Source organism: Myxocyprinus asiaticus, chromosome 12 (genome assembly GCF_019703515.2).
Source record: "Myxocyprinus asiaticus isolate MX2 ecotype Aquarium Trade chromosome 12, UBuf_Myxa_2, whole genome shotgun sequence".
NCBI lineage: Eukaryota > Metazoa > Chordata > Actinopteri > Cypriniformes > Catostomidae > Myxocyprinus > Myxocyprinus asiaticus.
The window spans coordinates 24,641,549-24,659,026 of NC_059355.1; the positions used below are offsets into that span (position 1 = coordinate 24,641,549).

The 17,478-nt window shown below is 38.2% G+C and overlaps 1 protein-coding gene across 22 annotated transcripts in view; it reads left to right on the forward strand.

Moving 5' to 3' along the window:
- Nucleotides 1-17,478, forward strand: part of LOC127448751 (kinesin-like protein KIF1A) — an 88,588-nt gene that overhangs the window by 54,871 nt on the left and 16,239 nt on the right. For 9 of the 22 annotated variants that reach the window (XM_051711568.1, XM_051711571.1, XM_051711579.1 and 6 more), the window contains 11 exons: nt 1,511-1,629; nt 3,374-3,459; nt 3,799-3,934; nt 4,428-4,590; nt 5,216-5,306; nt 5,405-5,523; nt 5,804-5,859; nt 8,391-8,499; nt 8,734-8,800; nt 8,935-9,019; nt 10,222-10,327. In XM_051711568.1, coding sequence (XP_051567528.1) covers nt 1,511-1,629; nt 3,374-3,459; nt 3,799-3,934; nt 4,428-4,590; nt 5,216-5,306; nt 5,405-5,523; nt 5,804-5,859; nt 8,391-8,499; nt 8,734-8,800; nt 8,935-9,019; nt 10,222-10,327 — 1,137 coding nt within the window. Of the gene's footprint in view, nt 1-1,510; nt 1,630-3,352; nt 3,460-3,798; nt 3,935-4,427; nt 4,591-5,215; nt 5,307-5,404; nt 5,524-5,803; nt 5,860-8,390; nt 8,500-8,733; nt 8,801-8,934; nt 9,020-10,221; nt 10,328-13,945; nt 13,973-17,478 lie in introns of all 22 variants that reach the window. The other 13 variants (XM_051711564.1, XM_051711577.1, XM_051711572.1 and 10 more) reach the window with 3 other exon arrangements.

Consider the following 17,478-nt stretch of genomic DNA (forward strand, 5'->3'; position numbering starts at 1 on the left):
TCTGGACTTCACCCCTGTCTTTTCTCATTGTCATACATTTGACTTTCATCCAATCGCTTTGGGCACACACCTTGAGCTTTTGGGTTTAATTCCAGCCTAATGACTTTGATAACTGAAATCAGAATTGGCTCGATCTCAGCTCAACCACCCGGCACAGCTACACTTATTGTGTCACGCCAAGGTCTGTGTCCCCGCTCTACATGCACCGCATCGCTTCTTCAAAGGAGTCGGTCAACTTTGAAGTGCTATCTCCAAACACTCATATTAGCTGTTTGTTTTTTATTCTTCAGAAACAAACAAAACCAGATTTTCTTTACATGGCATGAACGTCTGATGAATGAAAATGAACTATTCATCTAATGACAAACCAATTGGTTCCTGTAATACAGCAGTATGGTTACTCAGAATGGTCACATATCTCAAGATGAAAGAGCTGGTTTCTAGCACAGCTGTCTCTCTTCTGGGCATGTGAGATCATATGCCTTACTTCAACCATTTTTTGTGAGATTTTACATGGAAACCTTTGATGAATTGGCTCACTCCTTTAAGTTGCAACACGCTGCACATTTGTGACATTACAACCGCTTTTTGCAGCATCTTACTGTAAGTACATTGTATGCTTTTATTTTGGGGTGTTTAGTACTGGTATTTTCTGTTCTAGCTTGCAATGTCCAGTACTGTCAATTTTATGTTAGCTTTTTCACCTTTTGAATCAGTTAAAAACACGTTTTTGTCCAAAGCATGCTTTTTTGTACCTCACCAAATCCCTTGTTTTATTCAGCACAGCCGTATCATTTAATGTTTAACACCATTGAATGGGCAATGTAGTCCTTGACGGCATATGGATGAAGGGGAAACAGAGTTAGGGCTGGGTTTTAAAATTGTATTAATTATGATTATCAACGTTATTTATTCTATATAGAATTTTTAATTAAAGGTTGAATCTCAATCTCTGGGTTTTGGAAAACATACCAATATACCTGTTTCTGCTTCGGATCATGGATGTGTACAGTAGATTATACAAATAGCCCACAGACAAACAGGGTCACGTTCTTTTACACAATTACATATTCAGTCACTCTGCATGTTCAAAACGGATATATCTTCGCTCAGACACAAACCATCAATTTATATAATGTATACACATATAACTATACATATATACAGATAAACACTAGCCTCTTTTGTAGTTTCACACCAATGTCATGCTCCTTAAACTCACCAAAAAAATAAAAAATAAATAAATAAAATACTGTATATAAACAGTATATAACTGTTTAAAAAAAAAGAAAGTAAAACTAGCCTAAATAACCTTCCTGCTTTAAAGTATGGATCCTGATCTTTGAGGAACAATCAGGAATTTGTATTCTGATCTTCAAGCTGCCCAGGGCCACAGCAGTCCCTGCCTGTGTTTAGTTGCTTTGCTTCTCAATGTTGTGTTTTTCCCGTTTGCTTAATGGTGTTATTTTACTTCCATCTGAAATATGTTCCTGTCCTCTCTCTCCTCCAGGGCATTTGTGTATTTAAGTAATCTGCTCTATCCCGTGCCCCTTGTGCATCGGATTGCCATCGTCAGTGAGAAGGGCGAGGTCAAAGGTTTCCTCAGAGTCGCTGTACAGGCAATATCAGGTAAGGTTAGGACTGCAAATATCCTGCAGAAATAAATAAATACAACTTATGTTTCCAGTTCTAATCACACTCTGGTGAGTGGCACATATTTCCTTTTCATAATCCTGCATCACTTTTTTGTCTACATCAGTGGATTTCAACTGGCATTGCTTTAGGACTCAAGTGGAAACCCAAATTTATTTATCTTACAAAAGTAAACAGTAACGCTTAACAATAAGGCTCTATTTGTTAACATTAATAAATTCATTAGGGATCATGAACAAACAGTTGTTAGTTCATGTTAGTTAGTTCATAATGCATTAACATTAACGTAGCCAACTTTTAGTTTTAAAAAAATGTAGTAGTATATGTTCAAATTAAAAAAAGTATTGTTCATTGTTAGTTCATGTTAACTAATGCAGTTAATTAAAGGAATGTTCCGGGTTCAGTACAAGTTAAGCACATTCAACAGCATTTGTAGCATAATGTTGATTACCACACAATTTTGTTTCGACAGCAACAATCGAGGTTAAAGTGAGGCATTTACAGTGGAAGAGTATGGGGAATATGAAAGTGAATGTGGCCAATTTTTGAGGGGTTTAAACACAGAAATGTGAAGCTTATAATTTTATAAAATCACATGCATTAATTCTTCTGTTAAAACTTGTATATTATTTGAGCTGTAAAGTTTTCATTTTTACAGTCGTTTAGGTTTTTTTGACATTACATCGGCATGGTAACGAAGTTGTAAAATTGTCTATTACTTTACACAGAAATGGTTTTTAAGTGATTTTATCACACTAAAATCATGTTTACACTCATATCCTTTATGTTTTGTGGCAATACTTTTGAAACAGTGAGTATTTTAATGTAAGAAAAAATTGGCCCCATTCACTTCCACTGTAAGTACCTCACTGTAACCTCGATTTTTGATTTTTATTTTATTTTTTTTTAAAGAAAAGGAGGAACCAGTAAAAATTAATTTTTGTGATAATCAACATTTTGCCACAAATTCTGTCGATTGAGCTTCACTTGTTTTGAACCCGGAACATTCCTTTAATGTTAATCAATACAACCTTATTGTAAAGGTTGTAAATGAAACAAAAATGCCCTTAAAATCAATCATTGAAATGTACCATTCTTTTAGTTAATTATGCTGTATATATTAAATCAAAAAATCACCACACAAAACACATTATGGTCAGTACAAACTGGCATATGAACTCATAATGTAGTTTGGGTCTTATTTTCTTTGTTATCCTTTGGTTAATCGAGGATTTTCGAGGATAAAGGCATGTCTCACAACCTGTCCATGTTGGCATCTGCGTACCTAATTTGGCTTCTGTAGAGTAAAGTATTAAAAATTGTTTAATCAGATGCTTTTGACATAAAAGCAAAATATATGTGTTTTCTCCTCCCTCTAAAAAGTCGATAAGCCTATATATTTTGCTGTCCAAACTATGCACAATTATGTGGTTAGTTGCATTTTGTTATTTGCATTTAGCATTTTTTACCCAATTAGAACAGACTAACCATTTTGGGTTTAATCAACCATTTGAGAACCACTAATCTAGAATCAAAACTTTTTGATTCAAGGGTTAGATATAGATGTTGATTGATAGATGATTAATGGAAATAGGAAGCAGGTTCTTGGGGGATTTTTTGGGTGAGGGTGAATTAAGCACTGGAGATTGTCTATCTGAAGGGCACTTTTTGTTTGACTTCGTGAGGAAGTGATGTGAAGGTGCTCTGGTTTTTCCTCCAGCTGATGAGGAGGCACCAGACTACGGCTCTGGTGTCAGACAGTCAGGGACCGCCAAGATTTCTTTTGAAGACCAGCAGTTTGAGAAGGTAATTTTTTTTTACACATTTAAACGCTTAAAAATAACGAATGGCATAATGAAGCACACTATGGGATCAGCAAGGTCCCCTTGACATCCCAGCTGACAAGAGCATCTCACTCAAGGATTGATTTCCATGCTTGTCCTGGCTGTTTTATGCTGGATTGGTGCTGGTCTGTCTTGTAAAGCTCGTTTTGCATAAGATAATTAAGCACCTTTTTGGGGACAAACCATCACACCAGCATCCTGTACTGGGTGCAGCATCCAAAAAACACAACATATGTTGGTTTTATCAATGTATTTATATGACTGAAACTGACTTGAAGTGTCTCCGTTTCCTGCTGAGCAGTTCCAATCAGAGTCCTGCCCTACTGGTCTGTCCCGTGATGGGGTTTCTCAGGAGGAACTGCGGATTGTGGAAGGGGAGGGCCAGAATGCAGAGATGAGTCTGTCAGCAGATGAGGTCAACAATAATACCTGTGCAGGTAAAATAATGCTTGTGTTCTTTTTGGAACATGGGAGCAACTTTAATGTAAGTTTGATCACATAATTTCCAGGCATGGCCCCTCTCCCCCATATGTACTTTTATATGTGCCGAAATTTCAGGTATAATCTGAAAACAAGTGTGTGTGTTTGTGTGTGTGCGTTTGTGTATGTACTTTCTTTGCTATGCAGTAGTTTAGGGACATGGTTGTCTGCAAATGCGAGCTAAATTTGGCAAAACCTCCTTTTAGGGACATGTGGGGATGTCCTTAATTGTAAAATGTATCCATAAATAAAGCGAATCCTTTTTTATATTCTAAAAATGCTACTGTACTTGTAATTATCATCTAGTCTATGGTATGTCACAATTTAAACTGCTAAGTAAATGTGTGTGTGGGAGTATGTGTGTCTACAGTACATACCAGCTTCAGCTATCCCATAGAGTGTTCTCTTTTTTTCACTTGAGACATCTTTTATTTCATGTGGTTGTCTTAGCTAACCCAGAGGAGCTGGACAGCCCTGTCAAAACAGGTCTTGATGGCATACTGGACGGAGCTCTGGATCACTTGAGGATTGGAGATGTCTTCACATTCAGAGTTACTGTGTTGCAGGCGTCAAGCATATCTGCAGAGTATGCAGACATATTCTGCCAGTTCAAGTGAGTGAAATTATTCTATTCTAAACAAAATGAAAAAGTAAAGAAAAAATTCCATGCTGAAAAGACCAGCATGTAAATGTATGTTTCTCTACGCTGGTCTATTCAGAAGCATTTTCCATTAAAACCGTGTGTTTGTCAATGTCCGTGAACATTTGTCAGGTTAAAGATGCACTAAGTAATATTTTCCTAAAAAAATGGTTTTACTCCCAAGAAAATGAATAGTATTTTTGAAACACATGTAAAAGACTCTAGTTATATCAATAAGTTTATAAAAGCAGTTTCATTCTACATGGAGAGGGTCCCCTCATGGGGGAAGCCATGTTAGAATCACATGACCAGCAGAATACTACTTGCTTATTCTCAGTAACCGCCATGTTATTGGACACTTTCACTCATGGATTAAAGTAATCATAGCTGATTGTGAACAGAGAATTTCTGTAATGGCATCTGTAACTGAAAACGATTGAGTTTGAATGATGCTACATCCACACCACTAGGGGTCAGTGTAAGTTCAATATGGCAAATTCAAAACATCATTGAGTGCACCTTTAAAGACAGTGTAATTTCTCTGTATCTAAAATGTGTTCTGTATCTAATTTACTTTTATTAAACTCCTCGTTTGTAGTTTTATTCACAGGCATGATGAAGCGTTTTCCACAGAACCACTGAAGAACACTGGACGTGGTCCACCACTTGGCTTCTATCATGTGCAGAATGTAAGATCTACACTTAACACTGCAGCACACAGCACCACATCATACTGTTTTATTAGGCTGCGTAAAAGGGTAAAATACTTGTTTCTCTGATTTTCCAGATTGCCGTGGAGGTGACCAAGTCCTTTATAGAGTACATAAAGACTCAGCCAATCGTGTTTGAAGTCTTTGGACATTACCAGACGCAGCCTTTCCCTCTGCTCTGCAAGGATCTCATTAGGTAGGTCCTGGACATATTTAATATTTCCAACTCTTATTAAAATGTTTGCTCACCCAGAGATGAAAATTCTGTCATCAATTATTCACCCTCATGTTGTTCCAAACACGCATGACTTTCTTCTGTGGAACACAAAATAGGTTCATAAGAAAGGAAGTCATAGGGGTTTGAAACAACATCAGGTGATGACAGAATGTAAATTTTTTGGTGAACTATCCCTTTAATACATGCTACAACTGTCTTCAATCATCCACAGCTAACTTGATAATTTTCCTTTTTTTAGCCCGTTCCGTCCATGTAGGCGGCAGTTCCCAAGAGTCATGCCCCTTTCCAAACCAGGTGAGAGCATCGAGCATTTTTATGACCGTATGAGAAATCTCCTATTAACATAGAAGCTACACCTTTTCACCCCATAGACCACTGCATGATCCACAGTTTTTAAAACAAAGCACTTGCCAAATCAGGTTTGAGTCTAAAACTGTTTAGCAGATAATCTTGTCTTCGTCTTTGTGTTGCTTTATTTATGTTGTTGTTTGGGGTCCATGTGCCCATGTCACAGTCTTTGTTGTTGGTGGTGGGTGTAGCCGCAGATAATGAAACCCCTCCTGAGCGAGAGAAGAACCTGGAGCTGATTCGCTACCTGTTGCCAGAGGTCTTCAATGGGGCTCTGGTGGACTCGCTGTCAAGCCACGCCCTCAATGCAGCAGGCATGGCTGTTTCCTACCTCCTAGAGGGGGAGGAGCAAGCCAGACTGCCGGCCCCACCCTTGTCTATCTGTTCAGTAATAAAAGCGCAGAAGCCGGGTCTGTAATGGTTATGAGTGCATAAGGCCAAAGAATGTCCCTGGAACTAAACCTCTAGTCTGTCTAATGCACTGGGGTTAAATTTTCAGATAAAGTCTGATCCCATATCATTGCATTTCAAACAAAAACAATTTCAGGTCCATGTCAATTCTTAAAGGGGTCATATTATACGAGAAACCATATTTTCCTTTTTTTATTTTAAATAAAAGAGTTTGATTACTTTCAGAGTACCCTTAAAATGACTTTCAGAACTCAAAACTTCCTCCCCAGTCCAAAAGTCATTTATTGACACTAAACTGTAAATCTGTCTCTTTTCCAAGCACGTCAACGATGTCTATTCAGTTTTAGCCTCCCCAATCACAGTGAGATAATGGATCCTATTGTAAGAGTGCTATGCCTTAAGCACAGCGCTATGCGATATGTCAGTGGGCATGGCTATAAGGTTTTGATATTTTCATGCAAGCAAGCGCTAAGTCTAGGCACAAGTGGGTTTGGCAAAACTGTGCGTACAAAGCGCTAATGGGCTGGGTCAAGTGCAATTTAATTCTGAGGTTTTTCTCTGGTTATTGCACCATCTGCGTCATATTGTGTATTCCATTCCCCATCAAGCAATGTCGAGATAGATGAAGACAGCCCATTCATAAGAATTTGGTAGCGTAAATGGGCTGTAGACAATGCAGTGCAATGACTGTGTGTAGCACCTACTGCTCTGCATATTCTTCAGAAGGACCTCAGCATTAGGAAAGAATGACTTTAGTTTTGTTATGCACAATTGCACCTTGTAGCATGGATTGTTTTGTGAACCTGTCACAATTCAGTGCAGGCATTGCAAAAAGGCTGCTGAAGCCTTGAAGGATGTGGCAGTGCAAGCTATAATGGACACGGCAGAAAATTTGCAGTGCATGAATAATAGCTGTTACTCATTTCACTTGCAAAGAGGCCGTTTACGCAGATGTCTTCAAAAAAAATAAAATTAAAAATAAATTCTAACCAATTCTAAGGGTCAGAGAGAGGGTGCAAAATGATAATGAAAATGAACATTATAAGTGGAAATGAGGGAAAAAAACATTAAGGATATGACCCATTTATTAAACAGTTTTTCAATATTAGAGAAAGTGTCTACTTATTTCCTTCATTCTACAGGGAGTCACACAAACTCTCTCTGCATTGACGGACTGAAAGACGCTTTGTTCCAGTGACTGTGTTTAGGCCTATAAATAGTCTGTGTGGATGTACTGTACATCTTTTTCTCTCCCTCAGTCTCTCCATTCAAACCTCATCAAGCAGATGGACAGTTGTGGCCTTTCTCTCTGACACCATTTATTATAAATAAATTGATGAACAATACCGAATAAGACTGTATCACTGCATGTGTAAAACTGGGTGTATTTATTGAAACTGAGCTTGATGGTGCAGTAGTCCCTTAACATCTGCCAGATCTAAACCTAACATATTAGATTTGGGTTGTTATTAATATTATGAGGTTCCTGTTTATTACATTTATTTGCTGAAAACAAAAATGCTTAAACCAGCCTATGGTGGTTAGGATGGTCTTTAGTTTTAGAGTGGGTTTAGGCACTTTTCACCTGGTCAGGCTAGGTGACCAGCTGATTGAAATAGCTAAACACCACTTGGTTAAGCTGGGAGACCATGAAGACCAGCTTAAACTAGCCAAGATGTATTTATTTCTTTTCAACAGGGATTCACTGACTTGTTTTAGAGAAAAGTTAACATTTTAATAAGCTTAAAGTAACATTTTGTACTAGTTAAGTTTGAGTTCAGCTTGGCATGTGCAGATGTTCAGGGATCACTGTTATTCACATGATTTTATTCACTCTAACAGCAGTGTGCCTTTAAACTGGACCCTGATCTCCCACTCCTGCTCCTCTATAACTACAAACTATTCCTCCTCTCATACTGTGATCCATATCTTCTTCTCTCCTATGAAACTAGTAACCCTCTCATCTGCCATTGAGTTTTAGTATTCTTTGGTCTAAGATTAGCTCAATATTGAGCTAATATTTTATTCTCTGTTTCTCTCTCTGTCTTTCTCTATTTTTTGCATAGTACCTGCCACCAAACTGACAGCTCTCACACGGCCCACAGCAGGACCGTGCCACTGTAAATACGACCTGATGGTCTACTTTGAAATATGTGAGCTTGAGGCCAATGGAGAGTGAGTATCTTGTCTGAACAGATCCACACTGAGTACATTTTATTAATATCTCAGACAACTAGTGAAACAAAGAAACAGTGATTATTTTTAGCACACCCTAAGCTAGGTATGCTTAAAAACGTACTATAACAAAGCTAATAATAAAGCTATTGGTTCTATACAGTGTTTTTTTAGACCCAGGTAAGCTTGAAAGTGCTGGTTATTTACTCGACATACTGTTTATCTCTCTTGTAGCTATATCCCAGCTGTAGTGGATCACAGAGTGGGCATGCCCTGCCATGGCACATTCATGTTACATCAGGTACTGGGAAATCTTCTTTTCTTTTTTTATTCTGTTTTTCCCTCCATATATAGGCCTACCTATTGTCCTATACTCTGTATTATAAAATTAGAATATTGTAATATGAGGATAGCAACATGATATTTACAAAACAGGGCATCCAAAGGAGAGTGACAGTCACGATTGTACATGAGACAGGAAGAGATATTGAGTGGAAGGAAGTGCGAGAGCTGGTTGTTGGTGAGTTGGGGCTCAAATTCTAACTTTAAATTGAAACCTTTTGCTTTTAGTTTAAAATTCACCCAAAAATGAAAATTCATTTACATCATGTACTCAGCCTAATGCCATCTCAAATGTGAATGACTTTCTGTCTTCTGCAAAACACAAACAAAGTTTTTTAGAAGACATTTTCAGTTCTGTAGGTTCATACAATGCAAGTGAATGGTGGCCAGTACTCTTAAGCTCCAAAAGCACATAAAGGCAGCATAAAAGCAATACATATGAATCCAGTGGTTGAATCCATGTCTTCAGAAGTGATATGATAGGTGTTGGTGAGAAACAGATCAATATTTAAAGGTGCACTCAGTAACTTTTTGCTCGTGTTATCTTGGACTTACAGTGATACCTAGTGGTGTGGATGCAGCATCACTCAAAATCAACAGTTTAATTATAGATGCCATTGTAGAAAATCACTATTTACAATCAGCCATGATTAATTTAATCCAAGAGTGAAAGTGTCCAATAACAAGCCAGTTACTGAGATTAAGCAAGTAGTATTTAGTTGGTCATGTGATTCTAAAATGGCAGCCCCCATGAGGGCGCCCCTGCCCCATATAGAACAAATCAGCTTTTAAAAGGTTACTGATATGACTAGAGTCCTCATCTCACGTGATTGGTCATGATTTTATACATATGTTTCAAAATTACAATTCATTTCTTTAGGAGTAAAACTTTTTTAATGTGGAAAAAATTACTGAGTGCACCTTTAAGACCTTTTTTACAGTAAATCTCCACTTTAACTTTCACTTCCACTTCTTTTGGTTTTTGGCATTCGTTGTGCATATCGCCACCTACTGGTCGTTGCTGGTAAAAGGTGGAGAATTATAGTAAAAAAAGGACTTAAATATTGAACTGTTTCTCTCCCACACCTATCGTTTCTGAAGACATGGATTTAACCACTGGAGTTGAATGGGTTACTTTTATGCTGCCTTTATGTGCTTTTTGGAGCTTCAGAGTTCTGGCTACCATAAACTTGCATTGAATGGACCTTCAGAGCTGAAATATTCTTCTAAAAATCTTTGTTTGTGTTCTGTTGAACAAATAAAATCATACATGTCAGGGATGGCATGTGAGTGAGTAAATAACGAGAGAATTATAATTTTTGGGTGAATTATTCCATTAAACCAGAACGATAACCTGATATTCTGATATGGATTTGACAGGACGCATCCGGAATACACCTGAAGCAGACGAGACAATCATAGACCCCAACATTCTCTCTCTCAACATACTGTCTGCAGGATACATCCAACCAGCACAAGATGACAGGTACTTTCTAACTCCACATACATACCATGACGTCAAGAAATAAGTAAACCACTTTAGAAGTTTACAAAAAAAATGTTCTCGTGTTTAATAGTACTTTGTCTTTGGCACACAAACCACTATGAAAACGTTGTTTGCTTGACATTTTGTATTTAATATTGTTCCACAGAATAGTTCCACAGTTGTTTACAGTACATGTTTGGATTATATTCTTTTGTCTGTGAAGCCTGGGTCCTCTTGAGCAGTCAGTAGCAGACGTGCTTCATTTCGACTGTTTCCTGCTCAGGCCTTTTTAGTACCAGGACTCCATTTTAGTGATTGCTACACTTAATATGACTCTCTCCTCAGCGTTGGCATATGATCTAAAAGCTGGAGTCAAACCTCTGACAAACATTTCTCTGCACAACTTAAAGCAATGAATTTTTGCCAAAGAGAAATGAAGCAGTGAGGCAAGCCTTCCAAACGGCTCTTAAAGGCCTGTCACAAGGGAGTGCTTCAGAATCAAGCAGCACAGCCACTGTGCCAGCCTTAGATAAAGAAAAGAAGCATATTCACACTTATATGTTCTTTTGCAAAAACATACCATAACTCTCAGCATCGTTGTGGTGACTGACAACTGGTGCATAATAGAGCTGCCATATATTTTGACTTGTAGGATTTACATGGCACTCTAGCGATGTAAACATTTCTGGCATTTTCCATGAATAGGGTGCAAGTAGGGTCTAAAAAAAGCATATCAAATTAAGTTATTTTTTCTTTTTCAACAAATGGTCAGTGAAAACAGGTACTTAAGGGATAGTTCACCCAACAATGAAAATTTTCTCATCATTTACTCACCCTCCTGGCATCCCAGATGTGTATGTGTATTTCTTCCTCCTGCAGAACACAAATTATGATTTTTAGAATAACTTTTCAGCTCTGTTCCAAACAAAGTCCATACAATGCAAGTGAATGGGTGCCAAAATTTTGATGCTCCAAAATCCACACATAGGCAGCAAAAAAGTAATCCATATGACTCCAGTGGTTAAATGTGTTCAGACACGATATGATAGGTGTTGATGAGAAACAGATCAATATTTAAGTGATTTTTTTGTCATAAATTCACCTCCCTGCCCAGTAGGTAACGATATGCAGGAAGAATGTGAAAACAGAAGGAGAAAGTGAAAGTGAAGGAATGGATTTAACAATCAGGGTCATCTGGAGTACTTTTATGTTGCTCTTATGTGGATTTTAGAGCTTTGAAATTTTGGCACCCATTCACTTGCATTGTATGGACCTACAGAGCTGAAATATTCTTCTAAAATCTTAATTTGTGTTCAGCAGATGAAAGAAAGTCATACATATCTGGGATAACATGAGGTGAGTAAATGATTAGAGAATTTTCATTTTCGGGTGAACTATCCCTTTAACCTTCAGAAAATGTCAATCGTCAATCTCAGGATGACAAAAAAAAATGTTAAAAGAGCTGTTTTATTTTATATTCATTTTAAATTAGGTTTGCAATGTTTGCATTGCTGTAACCAAACTTTGGGACATACCGTACAGTTTGAAAACCTTATTTGTGTGTGTGTTTTTTTAGCAATCAAAAAAAAATGTTTTTTCCTCTTTGCTTTAAAAAACAATTATGGGACACAAAAGTATACTGTATTCGTGGAAAGTGCCTTCTAGATACATACTTAAAATGTCTCAGTGCAACAGATCTCTCTGCACACCTCTTTTATAAATGGGTAGCTCAGAGAGTAAAGATGCTGACTACCACTCCTAAAGTCGCCAGGTCTCCTAAGCAACCAAATTGGCCCGGTTGCTAGGGAGGGTAGAGTCACATGGGGTAACCTCCTCATGGTCACTATAATGTGGTTCGCTGTCGGAGGGGCGCGTGGTGAGTTGTGCGTGGATGCCGTGGAGGATGGTGTGAAGCCTCCACATGCGCTATGTCTCCGTGGTAATGCGCTGAACAAGCCACGTGATAAGATGCGCGGCTTGACGATCTCAGACGCGGAGGCAACTGAGATTTGTCCTCCACCACCGGGATTGAGGTCACTACGCCACCTCGAGGACTTAGAGCGCATTGGGAATTGGGCATTCCAAATTGGAATACAAATAAAATAAATAAATGTAGGGTCAGGTTCTGTGGCCGTTGAGTTTAATCATTGCAAAGAGCCTCTTGCATGACATAACCGAAGAGCTATTGGTCAAGATGCTTCAAATGCATGACTAACAGACTAATTTATGTAGCTGCTCATTTTCTGCCTTAAGAAACTCATAATTGTCATTCCCATCCCAAGACAAAATGTGGTTTTATCAGCCTCGATGAAGGAGGTCACAAGGTCAAAAGAAGAATGAAATTCAGTGAACCTACAAATCCGGATCTGGGGGGAAAAAAAAGCAATGCAGTATTTTCAGACAGACAGGCAATTGAAATATGGTTCTCTAGTTCACCTCCTTGATGGTTGTGCAAGTCTTCTCATCTGATGCTGGTCTGCATTTGTGTCCATTCTTCATCTATTCATTTCATTCACTCTGTCCATACTATGTCACTCAAACTCAACTAATCACTGCTCACTGATTCACACAGTGGATAGAGTGCTTGACATCACTCCTGATCACCATCACACAGTTGTGATTTGCATGCAAATATTTAATCAGATTTATTTGATTGTGGTTTAGGAAGGATATTTACATTTTAAAGGGATAGTTCAGCCAAAAATGAAAATTCTGTCATCATTTACTCACCCTTATTTGTTCCAAACCCATATGACTTTCTTCTGAGGAACACAGGAGGGAGATTAGGCAGAAAGTAAAGGACTGACAGTCTTGGAAGACAGAAAGTCATACCGGTTTGGAACAAAATAAGGATGATTAAGTGATGTCAGGATTTTTATTTTTGGATGAACTACTGTATCCCTTTTTAGCAATTTATAACAACTTATGTCAAACACTTTACTAATAAAGTTTATCATCAACATATCCTCATCATGACAGTAACTGTAGTCAAGAGGCCACATTTTTCATGTCACATTACACAAGCAGCCTAACAAAGCATTTTGTTATAGCATAAATGAACGATGCATTTCTATGGCGTCACCTTAGAATATATCATATATCAGCATCCAGACTTTGCAAACTTGAAACGCTTTAATTGAAAACATTAAAAAAAGTCCCAATGCCTCATCTTTTAGATTTCTTTTAGACACCACAGCAACTGCATGCCACTGATGCAAAACAATTACTGAATAAAAGACATTTTTGAAACTCTCTTTTTAAGCAGTCGTGACCTCCTCTCCTGCGATTTAACCACAAGGCCTCACTAAATAATCCACACTCCCCATAAAACCATGTTTCGAAGCTGGATTTATGCACCAATGCAAAGGATCAAGGACAAAGAAGTCACAAGAGAATTGTGTAGAGGCCTTGACAGCTGTGTGTGCCTCACTATACTAAAAAGCAAAAGCAAAAAAGCAAACCTCATTAGAAACAAAGTGGCTGCAGTGATGAACTAGTCTCTGCAGTACAGTTTCAGCTATCTGGGCCTCAACACAAGCTTTCCTCTACAACCTTCTTCTTCTTAGAAATTCTGACATTTCTCTATTTCACTAACAGATGTTGTTTTGTGTTTTCCAGACAATTTCTTGATTCCGATATGCCTAGGTATATTACTTTCAAATCCCTCACCTCTCATTTTATCAGACACAGACAGAATGTGTATTTTTTCATCCTTATATTTTCATGCCCATCTGTCCAAACGACCGCCATCATTGTTTGCATCATTTTTTTGGCTCTCATATTATTTATGCTTTCATGTTGGTTTGTCTATTTATTTCCCTTCTACTATTTCTGAAAATGTGAGAGAAATTGGCACCCATGGAAATGCTTTCGTGTGCAAAGCCTCTGTTCTGTATTATATGTTTTGTGTATGATATTTTGTAGCACCTCTAGGTGACTGTGGATTGCATGGCTTGGCTTTGTATGAGCTGCGTTTTGGCTGTATCATTCACAGGGGGTGTTGTAGAGTTCAAAGTCAAGTTACTGAACCCATTTTAGAGGTAAAGTTCATCCAAAAATGAAAATTCTGTCATCATTTACTCACCCTGATGTTCTTCCAAACCTGTATGACTTATTTTATTCTTCAGTGGAACACAAAAGGAGATGTTAGGCATAATGTTAGCCTTTGAGGTCACCAGTCACCATTCACTTTCACTGTATGGAGATGGAATGGAAAGATGCAATGAAAGTGAATGGTAACTAACACCCTGTCTACACCGGGCGTGTCTGTTGACATGACGCAACAGCTTGAGGCTGTCTACACTGGACGCGTCAACATGAACGTTCTAAACCATTTAATTTGTATAGTAACGCCAGCACGTGTGGTGCAAAATGGAACGCGACACCCGTTTATTGTCGGCATGGCAGACATGCATACAGTGTAGACAGCATCATTGATTATAATGGGGTTCTATTGCTTTTGACCTGACACTATGCAACGTGCCATTCGCGTCCGGTGTAGACTGGGTGTAAGGCTGACAATCTGCTTTGCATCTTCTTTTGTGTGTCCATGGAAGAAAGAAAGTCATGTGTTTGGAACAACATGAGGGTGAGTAAATAATGACAGAATTACATTTTTGGTTGAACTACAGTATCCCTTTAAGGCTATTGGAAGGGCACTAATAACCTAATAAATATCACTGGAATCTTTAAACTAATCCAGCTACTATATAGACATGTTCCTGCAGTTTAAACTCATATGTAGTGAGTCATTCTTACCACCCACAGTCCTATATAAATTTACAACTCTTGCTCAACAAATTCTTAACAAATTGAGATGACATATCTTAATTAAAAATGTATGGTTTTATTTAAACTGTTCCAAAACCACATGAATTTCCATCACAAATGTCAAAGTAGCACTGAAAACACAACTTTGACTGTGTGGGGTGATCACTGTGGGCCAGACCACACACTACGAGATCTGTGTTGTTATTGGATGGGAGGGCTTGTCCTGCTAACCTCAATATTAATCATGTATCAACTCTGAGCAAGATTAGTGTTTTATCAGTCCACTGAGATTTAAGTTCTTGTACGAAATATGTGTTTAGTCAAGTTTATCGAAACGAAACCTCAGCTGGCATTCGCTGCTCATGGTTAGACAGGTTTTTTTCCACTAGGGAGCAGTGTCGATCAAATATCTTTAAAGGTTTCATGCTTGACAGTCTTTCTTGTGCTGCCCATTGACTAAGAGCAAACAAGGGTTGCTTGTCTTATATACTGTAATTACCAAATCAGGACAATTTTAATCCCAGGAATTAGCTGTCTGTTTGTAAACATAAGGGTGATGTCGCAATAGAGGGGTATGAAAGCATTGCTATTATGCGAATCTGTTTTCTTGTTGTTCTGCCAAGGCTGTTCTGTTAGCTGGGGCAGTTACAGATACCACTAAGAATTAAATTTTTTCAAACACATAATTCAACACTGGGGGACTTGCAATGTTTTTGATATATGTTTGATCTATAGGTGCTGCTTCAAACCTCCATTACATATTTAAAAAGTTGAAAAACAGTGCTTAAAAATAAAACCTAAAAAAAAAAAAAAATCTTTAGAATGAAAAACAGTCATGTGCAAATAATGATTCGAACAGGCCTGAGCAATAGGAAAGATTCCCTTGACTCCTTCAAGAGTTTAATATCATTCTTAGCACACACGTGTCACCTTGGCAGCAGCACTGTATGCAGTGTCCACACCCCAACCCTTCAAATGTAGTTTCTAGTGTCTCAAGGGCTGGAGTTTGCAGGGGAGTGTGGAACAAGTTAAGGACAATCCAGCAGTGTTCCTCCCAACCATATTGCTATGGGAACAAGATTTAATTTCCAGCAGCCTGGCTGGCAGAGTGCAACAGCTCACCAATCCTTGCAACCATGACCTCAGTGGTAGCACGAATATTGTCTTGCCTAAAAAAAGTTTACAAAATATCTTATCCAGGCCCTCAATGGAAGCAGATCCATTAAACAATATCTCCATGTGTGTTTTGCCAAGAACATTAATTATAGTTTGGATGGTTGAAGAGAAAGAAATATTGAAAAGGAAGGTAAAACAACAGAAAATCTTTTTTGTCATGTGTAAGTGGGAGGTGGAAGTTCTCCTCACAAACCTCTTAGCTAGGTTTGCTTGCTGAGCTTAATAAATGTGGTAGTTTATATGTGTGCAAACAATGGCATCAGAATTGGGATGATTGGGTGTTCTCTAAATCTGAGCCTTGTGTGAACTTTGTGGGAAGTGTGCATTTGCTTTTGTTTGAGGGTCTCAAATCCTGCTGGAACTAGCTGAAAACAGATTTAGTTGGTGGCTTTGTTTTGGAACTGGTTAAGGTGGTTGACCAGCTAAACTACTAGCTGGTGGGGACTTGACTGGGCTGGTAGACCATCTTGGTCATGTGTTTAGCTGGATTTTTCAGCAGTGTATGTTTTTGTGAGAGTGTGTAAAAGGGCTTGTACACAGAACACATCAGGTGGATGAATACAGTGGCCAAAAAGTTAGCATTTCCACTTGAGCACAGTTCAGTATAGTTAGATTACAAACCATTCCTGCATTTCTCAGCAGAGTTAGTGGTAACACTTCACAATAAGGTTGTATTTGTTAACATAAGTTAACTACATTAGTTGACATGAACTAACAATGTCCAACACTTTTCCAGCACTTGTATTAATCTTAAAGTTAATTTCAGCATACTAAAATAATGTTTTAAATTAAAGGTTCATTTTGTATATGTTAGCATAAGTTAATGTATTAGGAACTAACAGTAACTAACACTGAACAATTGTATTTTAATAAATTAACATTAACCAAGATTAATACATGCAGTAACTCTCTCTCTCTCTCTCTCTCTCTCTCTCTCTCTCTCTCTCTCTCTCTCTCTCTCTCTCTCTCTCTCTCTCAAATCTTACACTTTCAATGTTCTCTTTCACTCCCTTTTCCTTTTTGCACATCTGAACGACAACCTCAAGGCTGCCCATTGGGTGTTCCCAGTGCATTCACTTTAACACTCAACATCTAAAGCACACAAGATTCATCTATCACAGGCCTCAGAAATGCTCGGCCCCTCTTATATACAGTACTTCTAACTCAGGCATATGGAGATTTAAGACTCTTACCAGGCTGAGAGC